This window comes from Mobula hypostoma, chromosome 3 (genome assembly GCF_963921235.1).
Source record: "Mobula hypostoma chromosome 3, sMobHyp1.1, whole genome shotgun sequence".
Lineage (NCBI taxonomy): Eukaryota > Metazoa > Chordata > Chondrichthyes > Myliobatiformes > Myliobatidae > Mobula > Mobula hypostoma.
The window spans coordinates 176962831-176975052 of NC_086099.1; the positions used below are offsets into that span (position 1 = coordinate 176962831).

A 12222-nucleotide genomic window follows, 5' to 3' on the forward strand; every position below is an offset into this window, starting at 1 on the left:
ACTTGCCTATCACTTACCCTAGTGCCCCCCCCCCTCCCTTTCTCCCATTGCCACTCTTCTGTCCTATCAGATTCATTTTTCTCCAGCCCCTTAGCTTACATACTCATCAGGCTTCACCTTCTAGCTCGTCCTCCCCCTCCCACATCTTTTTATTCTGACGTGTTCCCCCTACCTATCCTGAAGAAGGATCTTGGCCCCACTACATTCACTGGTTATTTATTCTTTTCCATAGATGCTCTATGACCCACTAAGTTCCTCCAGCATTTTCTGTGTTGCTCTGGATTTCCAGCATCTGCTGGATCTTGTGTTTTTAAAAATTCCACATATGATTTTTTTTCACAACTATATAGATAGGAAATGGAAACAAATACCACTTCATGTGATTAAAATGAAATTGCACAAAATATTTAATTCAGAAAATTACATGTTTGAGAATGTTTTACCAACCTCTTCCCTCTTCTGTTCCTTTATAAATACAATTTTAATTCAATTTTGTCATAGGGTACATAAATAAATCCATGATTTATCTGAAAGCAACAAGCTACAGATGGTGGAAATCTGAATTCGTAAAAAGAAAGGGAAGTCAGTTATGAAACACTTTTCTCTACACAGATCCTGTCTGATCTGAATATTTCCAGCATTTCTTTACCTGCTGTTCACAAACAATAACTGACTTACTGCCGTTGCCTACATTTTCTAGCTCAAGTCCAGCAGTCAATTGTTATTTCTTTTTCTTTTTTGGCTTCCGAATTTTATTTGGATTTGGAATTACTTTCTTTATTTTTAAAGGCAGCAACATCATTCCTGCTTTTTTCTTTGTCGTACTACAGAATTCCAGAGGACTGTCTTTTGATGCAATTTCACAGAATTTACGCTTCTGACTTTGTGGAAATGCAACATCCATTTCTTCTGTCATTGGCATTTCATTGGTCCCTTCAAACTCTGTCTCTAATTCTTCAGCACTCTCAACTTGCTGACTTTCCTGCATCCATGAAATATTTAAAGGTGGCACCTGTGGGCCAATAGCATTAATCATTTCAATAAAAGTTTCTGAATTCTTTTTAAATCCCAGTGCAAGTGTAGATTTTAAGCCCAATAAAGGTGCCACAGTTTCACTCAGTTGGGGAACCTGACAGGCAGGGACTGTTCTACTTACGCTTAGCTGAATGAGATGCTGGGTCATAATAGGAGGTTTCACTGACTTGCACACCAGAACCAAACATAATTTGTCCTTCTCTAAGCCTCGAGTTACTTCATTGATTCCAATAGCCAGCTGTTTCCGAAGTTCCACATTAGTCCATCCTTGCTTGGTCTCTGGGCCTCTAATCACTTTATCATCCTCTTTCAAGTCTTCAATCTTCTGGCCTTCTCTGATTCCTTCAACATTCTCTTCCATACTTCTATTTTCTTGATTTTTTGATGTCTTGGTAGCTCTTGGTTTCCTAGGCTTCTGAATTGATTCCTGTTTGTACAGATTAATCTGTTGAAACGTTTCCTGCAACTTCTTTAAGATGAATTCCATGCTTCCCTGGTTCAAAGGACACCAATCAAAAGCAAAAGGATTGCTGAAAGAAGTCTTAGCCTTTGGAGGCCGTATTTTCCGTACCCCTTTTTGCACTACTTTGGCTGGGGCTTCCATGTTTGGACTGAAGGTAGCTAAGATACAAATCAGAAAACTTGACAACCTGTTTAAAAAAAACAGATTTATTTGAAAAGCAAGCAAACTAGCAAATTACAGCAAAACTTCAAACATCTGCTATCTGACTGTAAGAAATGCCTGTGACCCAGCCCAGCCTTTATCTCATAGAGTGATGTTTACCACACTTGCTTTCCACACTCTGGGGTTCAGGTTAGTTACAGTTATATAATCACAGAAATGCTGATCAAGGTGCTGTCCTGAGGTAGTCCCGTGTGTCTGCATTTAGCCCATAAGCCTCCAGACCTTTCCTATCCACATACCTGCCCAAATAAGTCACATGGAATATACTTTCCTTTATTAATCCATGCAATGAATTCAAGAATCAGCTTTTTGAAACTCCGATTAAGTCACATCAGGAATATTGTATTCTGGTCGCCAAATAAGGAAGGAGAGGGTGCAGACGAGGCTTACCATGGTGTTGCCTGGATTAGACAGCAGGTGCTATACTGAGAGGTTAGACAAACTTAGGCTGTTTTCTCTGGAGCTGTGGAGGCTGATGGGAGACCAGATAGAAACTTCTTTAAAGAGTTTTTTCTAAGTTTATAAGACTACGAGAGGCATAGGTAAAGCAGATAGCCAGTATTTTTATCCCAGGATTGAGGCATGTATTTAAGACGAAAGGGGGAAAATTCAAAGGAGATGTTGGGGCAAATTTTTTTTTCCACACAGAATGGTGGTTCCCTGAAATGTACTGCCACGGGCAGTGGTGGAGGCGGATATGATAGATCCTTTTAAGAGGCTATTAGATAGGCAAATGAATATGCAAAAAATGGAGGGATATGGGCCATGAGCAGGCAGAAGGGCTTGCTGTCACTAGCTTAATTAATTCAGCACAACACCAAGAGTCAAAGAGTTTGGTCCTGTGCCATAACGTTTTATGTTCTGTCTTTAAGTGCTTTAATTCCAACACCTCCACCACTTCTTCTGGCACCTTGTTCCATACACCCACCACCTGCAATGTAAAATACTTGCCTCTCAGGTTCCCTTTAATCTTTTCCCCCTCACCTTAAACCTATACCCTCTAGTTTTAGGTGACCCTACCCGAAACTGTGCACAATAACTTTATCTATGCCCTTCATGATTTTACCAAACTCTATAGGTCAGACCTCAATCTCCTTTGCACCAGGGAAAACAGTCCCAGTCTATCCAGTATCTCCTCATAACACAATCCCTTCAGCCAAGGCAGCATCTTTGTTATCTTTCCTGCACCTCTGTAATTTAAAAAACATCTTTCCTATAGGATGGTGAACAGAACCGCACACGATATTCCAGGTACAGTCTCACCAACGCCCTATACAGGTGAAATCAAAGACCAGACAGCATTCAGGCTATTAATCTTCATACTTACTGGGCTCCTCTCAACTACACCAGCTGTACACAGTAAATTACATCTGTAAGAACACACATGATCCAGGCCATGCTCTCTTCTCACTGCTGTCATCAGGAAGAAGGTACAGAAGCCTTAAGTCCCACACCATATTTAGGAACAGTTATTACCCTTCAGCCATCAGCCTCCTGAAACAGGATGGATAACCTCACTCTTCTCAACAATTCTACAACCTATGGACTCACTTTCAAGGACTCTACTATTCATGTTCTCAGTATTATTTATTATCAATAGTTGTTGAATTAGTTTGTCTTCATTTGCACATTGGTTGAAGTCATTGTATGCAGTTTTTCATTGATTCAATGTCCCTTTATATCTATTGTGAATGCTGGCAAGAAAATGAATCGCGAGGTAGCGCATGCTGACATAAACATACTTTGATAATCAATTTACTTTGACTTTGAACTTTGAGGCAGCTACCTTCACACCTCCCCGCAGATGTTGCAAAGACGTTTGCTTTTATTTCACTTCTTTCTGCAGTCTTCATAATGAATTATTTATTATTAATAAACAATTTAATTTGACCTTCATTTAATATTAAACAATCAGTTTATGAGTCCTATTTTAGAATACGCTTCTAAATTAACCAGTTTCCAATCTTTTGGTAATGGGGAAAGATTGGGTAATGCTGATGTTCAAAAGACCCAAGAATGCTTGTTCACAAGTTGCTGGAGGCTAACAGGCAGGTGTAGAAAGGGATTAATAGGTACATGTTATGTTAGTCTACATTACAAAAGGATTTGATACAAGAGCAAGAAGTTTTATTGTATTGCAGAGGACCCAAGTGAGATCACACCTGGAGCATTGTGCACAGTTTAGGTCTCTATGGGTTTGTCATGGGAGAAGACATTGAGTAGATTGGGACTAAATTCCCTGGAGATCAGATGCATAAGAAAAGATCTTATCAAAACATGGAAAATTCTTAACAGGCTAGCTTCAGGGAAAATGGCTGAGGAGTCCGGAATTGGGGCACCATATCAGAATAACAGCCCAGAAGGATGTTTAACACCAAGATAAGAAGAACTACCTTCATCCAGGAAATGGTAAACTTATGACACTTTCCATTGCAGAGGGCTACAGAGGCTCAGAGATTTTCAGTCAATATTTAAGATCTGGTTTCTGGGAAATAATGGAATGAAAAGATATGGAAACAGTGCTGGAAAATTATCCATGTTCTTACTAAATGCTGGAGCAGGCTTGAGGAGCCAGATTGCCTACTCCTGGAGAGCAGTCCTGCCCTGGATGCAGCTGGGGCCTGATGAAAAGGTCTCCACCTGAAATGTCCACTGTTTCCCTCCATAGCTGATGCTTGACCTATTGAATTCCTCCAGTATATGGTGTGTATTGCACAAGATTTCCAACATCATCAGAATTTCTTGTCTTCTGCTGATTCCTGTCCCTATGTTTTACTTTCATTCCCCGAGAACATACATTCAAAGGTTCTGAGCATGTGCTGTGTTTCAAATAGGAGTAAGTAGGTGGCTCCTGGGCTTCCTAAATAGAGTCTAATTTACAGTACTTCCCCACAGTTAATTCCACGTCCTATTCCCATTCTGATATGTCTATCCACTGCCTCCTCTACTGTCAAGCTGAAGCCACACTCAGGTTGGAGGAACAACACCTTATATTCCATCTGTGTAGCCTCCAACCTGATGGCATGAACATTGACTTCTCTAACTTCCGTTAACGCCCCACCTCCCCTTCGTACCCCACTTTATTTATTCCCTCCCTATTTTTTTCTCTCTTTTTCCTCCCTCTGTCCCTCTCACTATAACTTCTTGCCCATCCTCTGGGCTCCCCTCCCCCTTTCTTTCTCCCTGGCTTCCCGTCCCATGATCCTCTCCCTTCTCCAGTCCGGTATCCCTTTTGCCAATCAACTTTCCAGCTCTTGGCTCCATCCCTCCCCCTCCTATCTTCTCCTATCATTTCGGATCTCCCCCTCCCCCTTTCAAATCTCTGACTATCTCTTCTTTCAGTTGGTCCTGAAGATGGGTCTCGGCATGAAACGTCGACTACGTCTTCCTATAGATGCCGCCTGGCCTGCTGTGTTCACCAGCATTTTTTGCGTGTGTTGCTTGAATTTCCAGCATCTGCAGATTTCATCGTACTTCCCCAGTGTTGTTTCAGTTTCTGACACAAAACATTGTTTCCCTTCCCACTGACTGGGACTAACCTGCTGAGTATTTCCAGCATTTTTTATTCATTTTAGAGTTCAGCATCTGCTTTTTAAAAATTTTCACTTAAAGGTAACATCTTTGACCTAATGTGCTTTTTGAAGATGTTACTTCAGAATCAGAATCAAATCCACTTTCAACATTTTAATTTTTTCTTTAAAGCATTAGTGATCTTAGATCAGAGGGATTCATTCTAATATAGTTATTCCCAACTTATTCTCACCTCTTTCAAAAATACACCACTAATTTCAGCTGAAACAATTTCCCCATATGGGTCATTGATTGGAAATTGTTTTTTTCCCCTCTCTCCACATTTGCTGTTTTCCTGACCTACTGAGTGTTTCCAGCGATTTTTATTTTTGTTTTTGCTAGCAGCAATCATTCTTCTAAAGGTGGTGGGGCAGTGGTAATATTAATGAACTCTGAACCAAAGTCAAAGATCCATGTAATACTAGTTCTCATTCTTCCCTCTTATCCCTTCCAATCTACACACAAATAATTGCAAACTTTCTATCTACCACTTTTGCACCATGCCACTGAAATCATTGAAATTTACTCTAATTAAAGTGGCTATTGCCACGATGATGAACCCATGAAGACTTACTCATTATTTTGCTTTTTTGCACTAATTTTATCTATTGTTTAATATATATTTCTTATTGTAATTTAGTTTTTTAATTACGCATTACAATATAATGTGCTACCGCAAAACAGAATTTCACGACATATGCCAGAAATATTAATTCTGATTCTAAAGTAACTTTTTCGAAAAGCATGTTAGGTTCTCTACAGATATTAAACGCTTCAATAGGGCACATTTTGCTTTCAGGTTAGTTTAATGCCAATTTTACATACTGTGGCCCTAAAAGCTCCAGGGAGCCTGTGCAAGTTGCTTGAAAAGAGACGACTCACCCACAGCGGGGAACAAAATCACGAGAAACGCCCGGACCTCGGCGTATCCAAGGCCTCACAACATCGCAGCAGTTCCCAACCACGTTACATCACGCACGCTGCGTAGACGATTGACCTAACGTCACACCACGCACACTGCGCGAGCCGATTGACGTAACGTCACACCACGCACGGTGCGCGAGCCGAATAGTCCAAGGTGGTTTCGAAGCAGAGCGTGTTGGTGACGACGCATGCGCAGTTAGAGATGTCCATGTAGCATGCAGTCGTGCACTCTCAAGGCTTTTTGCCCGGTTTCCTGGCAATCGTTAACAAGCCACACTGGTGAAGGGGATGTGGGAAGAATCAAAGGTAAACTACGTATAGGCATTGAAAAAGGCTCTTACATTAAATATGTTGGGATATATCCTGGCCCCTTCCAAGAAAAATGCTGATGCTGGAAACATCCAGGTCAGACAGCACCTGGGAAAAGAAATGAACAGTGAATGAAAATATTTTTTTAAAAACTGCAGCTGCTGTAAATCTGAAAAACATTACCGTTAAATGTTAACTGGTTAGCCTTTTACAGATGCTGCCTGACCCCTCATTACAGATGTTCTGCTCTTTATATTTTTGCATCCATTCCACATCACTTGTTACTGTATTTTCATGACTGTTTCAATGAAGTTTCTTTGGTTCATACAAACTGTATTTTGACTGCTAATTTTCACTTTGATTTGCCTGATTCCAATTTCACTGTTCCTTTTGTTTTTGTTTTTTGCTTCTTCTGTTTCTGGGGATCGTCAGCGAGAAGGATATGTTATCATCAATCCGCACATATTGTGGTCTTCTGGTTAGGAAGTCGAGGATCCAATTGCAGAGGGAGATACAGAGGCCCAGGTTCTGCACATTCCTTTAAACAATTCCCATACAAACGTTGGAAATGCAATAGTTGTCCTTTTACCTTTTTCCTTCCCACCAAAGATTCATCAGCAGCATAAATTCATCATAAAGCAGCAGTCTATTTCTTCCAATCTGATGTGGTGCATATGATGGTCATAATGTGGTCTACTCTACACTGGATAAATCAAGTACATATTTGAGACAGCCTGGCACAACATCTGTATTGAAACAAAAAGATGTTCAGACTGTGAACCAATGCAAAACAGTTTAGTTCTCCATCCTACTCCCATTCTGACCTCTCAGATTTTGGTCAATACTGTTCCAATGAGAAATGGCACATTCTCTTAGTCTAGTCATGTTCCATACTTAAGGATTCAACAATTTCAGACATTCACTGTTTTTCGTCTGTATAAAGTCTAGCCAGTTCTGTTGCATTGTATTCTGTGTATTCAGGAAGCTTCCATTAGATTGGAAGGTCCCAAATACAGTATAATTGCTTTATTCAAAAGGGGAGACAGAAAGTGTCTCCCCTATAAGGCACTATAAGCTGGAAAAACACAACACATGAAATCAGGAACACTTTGACAGAAATATCAAAATTTATAAAAAAAATGTTATTTGCTTATCATATAGTGTCTACGTTACAAATTTAACCAATGTCTGACCAAGGAATTTGCCATTTTAGTATAGTATTAGTTAACTATACAGTTAAACAGAAATTGAAAGCAACAACTATTAGGTATGTTAAGGCATATTACTTTTAATTCACACACCTTAAATGACCCAAACTTCCAGCACTTCCATGTTTGATCAGCCCATATCCAGTGGTTGGGCTCATCCTTCACCCTTTGTTTGGACTCCAGCTGTTTGTGCAGTCCATGTCTTTGACTACATCATTTGTCGTTGAATCTCAACTATTTTGGTTCAGCCTGTTCAAATTTTCCTTTTAATCCCTTCTATCTTGTAATTTTACTTCCTATCTTTAATAATTTCATGCTCTTGTTGTGATTTATTTCAATGAAGGATAAATATTTTTGGTTAAAGTATTAATTAATCAGATGTTCCATTTATTTTATTTTGTATTTGGCAATCCTGATTTTCCTTTGATTTCTTTATAATTTTTCATTTATAAATTGAAAATTATAAACTGAATCTATAGAATATATAAGTAGGAAATGAAAATAACTCAGAAAATATGTAGCTCGGGTAGTTGATGGTTGGGTTGAGGTTTTGTCTGATCTTGGCAATCCATTTGCAAACGTACGAGGAGACATCATGAAAGATATAAGTAGGTTTAGATAAGATAGCAGTTCAGTCAATGAGCAGGAAAAGTATATTGTTGTGTATTATTAAGTGTTTTCTACAATATCTGATGTGAGTCTTGCATGATTTTTTTTGGCTGCCTAATACACAATTTCAGGGAAAAGTGGAGAGTATCCTGCACAGGGATTATCAAGCAAACATGGCCCAAGTTGTTATCAAAGTCCGAGAACAAAATGTGTGTTTTTAACCAAAGTAAACTCTATACATAATAAAAGAATTTACAAGAATAGTCCGTGCAACACCACCTCATTCTTACATTCTTAAACAATGTCTTCAATTGCATTTCTTTAAACCAATATCACTGTTGCCACTTATGTGGCTCCCTGGGGTATTGAAGGGCTTTCTCACCCAACACACCCCCTCCCTGTGAAGTAGTGGAAAAACTCAATACTGTGGTTCTTCCCCATCAAGCCCTTGTGGTGGCTGCACCAAGCTTCAGTGCATCCTTCAGCATGTACTCCTGGAGCCTGGAATGTGACAGTCAGCAGCATTCCTCAATGGACATCTCAGTTGGCTGGCAAACTAACAAGATTTGGGCAGAGCAAATCATCACTGAGTTGATGATTTTCTGGTAGTACTTGATGTTTGTCTCTTTACGTGGACCTAGGAACAGCTTGTAAATCAGAGATTCCTCTGTTATACAGCTGCTTGGGATGAACTGTGACACAGACCCTTCCATCTTTCTCCACCCCCTTTGCAAATCCAGTCAGTAATGAAGGCAACAGCTGTTTCATCCCCACTATCGTCCTCTTGGGGATGGCGTGTCGTGAATGTGATGTTCTGGGCATGCAGGAAGCAGTCAAGGCAGAAGTTGGTGAATGTGGGATGAGGCATTGTGCCAGATGGTATGGACAGTCTACTCAAGGAAACACCCCACTGTGTCCTTCAATTCATTCTCCTGCAGTTTCTGCAGGATGTTCCATGCTGACCATTGTCCGATGGACTTGAGGTCAAAGGCATTGGTCTGGAAGAACTTTTTCACGGAGGACAGGCAGCATGGCACGTCCAGCTGCCTGGGACATTACACAGCAATGGGGCCTGAGCCATCCTTCTCAAGACCAGGGACAGATAGAACTTGGTCATATACCCATGTACTTAGGTTCCACACATAGCCTGATTCAGCCACAAGCGAAGGTGGTCATCTTGGTAAGGGTGACATTGGACGTGTGTTGAGAAACCTCAGTATTAACTCCAGTGTCTTAAATAAAAAGCCCCTGCTCTCTGATTGTAAGACTACCATTTGAGCTCTCCATTAAATTGATAGTAGCAGTTAAAATATATACAGGTGGCCTCCATTTTCCGAACGTTCACTTTACAACAGCTCGCTGTTACGAAAGACCTACATTAGTTACCTGTTTTTGCTAACTGAAGAGTGTCTTCGCTTTTGCGAGAAAAGGCAGCGCACGCCCCGAGCAGCCAAGCTCCTCCCCTAGAACTGCATTCTAGCCGCCATAGCTTAAACATGTGACTGTGAGCATCTGTGCTTTAGCTTGATTTATTTTGTGCATCCGTTAGCAAGATGAGTTCTAAGGTATCGGAAAAGCCGAAGAGACCTCATAGGGGTGTTACGCTTAGCGTAAAACTGGACGTAATTAAGCGTTTTGATTGTGGTCAACAAAGTAAGGACATTGTTCACGCGTTGAACTTGCCTGCGTCCACCATTCGCACTATTTACATGCAGAGAGAAAGAACCTTGAAAGCTGCCGATGTTACTGTTGGCGCAAACACGAGGAATTCTGCAGATGCTGGAAATTCAAGCAACACACATCAAAGTTGCTGGTGAACGCAGCAGGCCAGGCAGCATCTCTAGGAAGAGGTACAGTCAACGTTTTGGGCCGAGACCCTTCGTCAGGACTAACTGAAAGAAGAGCTAGTAAGAGATTTGAAAGTGGGAGGAGGAGGGCGAAATCCAAAATGATAGGAGAAGACAGGAGGGGCAGGGATGGAGCCAAGAGCTGGGTTAGGATTAATGCGGAGGGAGTGGAGAGCAGAGCGTTCCCATTCCAACCTTACTCCTTCCGAACACCGTGGGCCTGATTTATATTTCAACATAGCTCTACACTGTAGTGTGCATACGTTGTGTCTGCATCACTCTGCAATTCACCGCCAAAATGCTAGTTGGCGGTGGAGTTTCTATGCCACTGTGTTGAGTTTCTTCGTGAGAGACACGGACGAGGAAATGCATTTCAAATATTTTCGGATGTCGGCAGGTAGATTTGACGATGTGGTTCATCGTCTCCAACCATTTATTTCGCATCAGTGTACAGACATGGTGGAGAAAAGCAACTGGAAATGCGTAGGAGGAAATGCGATGCCAGCAAGCGGAACAATCACAGTTGTTGTGGTCCGCATCACTGCGACACGTGAGTTACTTTTTTGGGGAGGTGCACGGCGTAGATTTGACGCATAAGTTTTACTCAAGCTTTACTCAGTGTTATGGGAGCAAGAACATACGGGCTGCTACAAAGCCTGTTAACCCCTGAAAAGCCAGCTGACAAAGCGTTCGAGCAAATAGTAGACCCTCTCCAACAGCATTGAAACCCCAAACCAGTGGTCATTGCTGAAGGATTTAAATTTCACAAATGGAATCAGAGTAAAAATGAAAGCATTTCTGAATATTGTGCTGAGTTGCGCAAATTATCAGAACATTGTCAATTTGGAGCTGGTCTATTTGCTGCATTGAGGGACAGGTTAGTGTGTGGCTTGCACTGTGAAACCACTCAGAAGAACCTCCTGTGTGAAAAAGACCTTACATTAGAGAAGGCGCTGAACATTGCAATATCATTGGAAATATCAGCACAGGGTGCTTCAGAGATACAACAAAATTCTCTGGAATATGGTACAAATAAAATGTCACTGAACAGAAATGAAGGAAAGAAATATTACCGTTTTAGGAACATGTCACATGACCCTGAGGACTGTTGGTTTAAAGACAAAGAATGCAGAAACTGTGGCAAACAGGGCCACACTGGCAGAGTATGCAAAGCTAGTAAACAGCAGAAAAAGGACAAAATACAGAGAAACAAGAAACCCCAGAAAGGAAAATACAACAATGTACACAAAATGGAAGTTCTGATGAAAATGACTCAGACAAAAGTAAATTGTCTTGTCTGCAACTTCACAGTGTGAGAGAGACAGATGATTGAAGAGTAATATGGATAACTCTACAAGTGGCAGGTGTGAGACTGAAAATGGAGTTGGATACAGTCTCAGCTTTAACAGTGATCTCTGTACACGACTACAAACGACTGTTTTCTCGCATAATTCTGAAATGAACTAAACTACTGCTAAAGACTTACACAGGACAGACTGCATCCCAAAGGTAAAATTAAAGTGACAGTGACCTACAGAGACAAAACACAGCGGCTGAACCTCTGTGTACTGAAAAATAGAGGACCACCGTTACTGGGGCGTGAATGGCTCCGAAAAATCCAGTTGGATTGGCACTAGTTGTGTCAGCAAAGGAGGGCAGCAAGTCTACATCTGAGAGACTGTCACAAATACTTGCTGACTCTGAGGAAGTGTTCATGAAAGGAATAGGAACACTTCAGGGCATGAAGGCAAAGATTGAGATTGAGGAAAATGCATGTCCAAAATTTCACAAAGCCAGACCAATGCCATATGCAATCCGTTCTACAGTAGAGGTGGAGCTGAAAAATCTGGAGCAGACTGGGGTCCTGTCAAAGGTGGATTGGAGTGAATGGCCCATGCCTATTGTTCCAGTGATGAAGAAAATCTCCAGCACAAAACCAGGAAAACCAAGCAAGGTGCACATATGTGGAGACTTTAAAGTGACTGTTAACTTATTTCTCCGCACAGTACAGTATCCTCTATTTCGTATTGAGAAC

At 41.1% G+C, this 12222-nt stretch overlaps 1 protein-coding gene across 1 annotated transcript; it reads right to left on the reverse strand.

Annotated features, from left to right (window-relative positions):
* Positions 1-389: 389 nt before the first annotated feature.
* On the reverse strand, positions 390-6281 carry rpp38 (ribonuclease P/MRP 38 subunit). The gene is made up of 2 exons (XM_063042382.1): positions 6173-6281; positions 390-1685 (listed from the first exon to the last, which is right to left on the reverse strand). Exon 2 carries the CDS (start codon positions 1637-1639, stop codon positions 722-724), a length of 918 nt encoding a protein of 305 aa, XP_062898452.1. The 5' UTR covers positions 1640-1685; positions 6173-6281; the 3' UTR covers positions 390-721.
* Between the last annotated feature and the right edge of the window lie 5941 nt (positions 6282-12222).

Coding starts and splice junctions, on each gene's coding strand:
- rpp38 (XM_063042382.1), bottom strand. CDS start 1,639: ATGGAAGCCCCAGCCAAAGTAGTGCAAAAAGGGGTACGGAAAATACGG.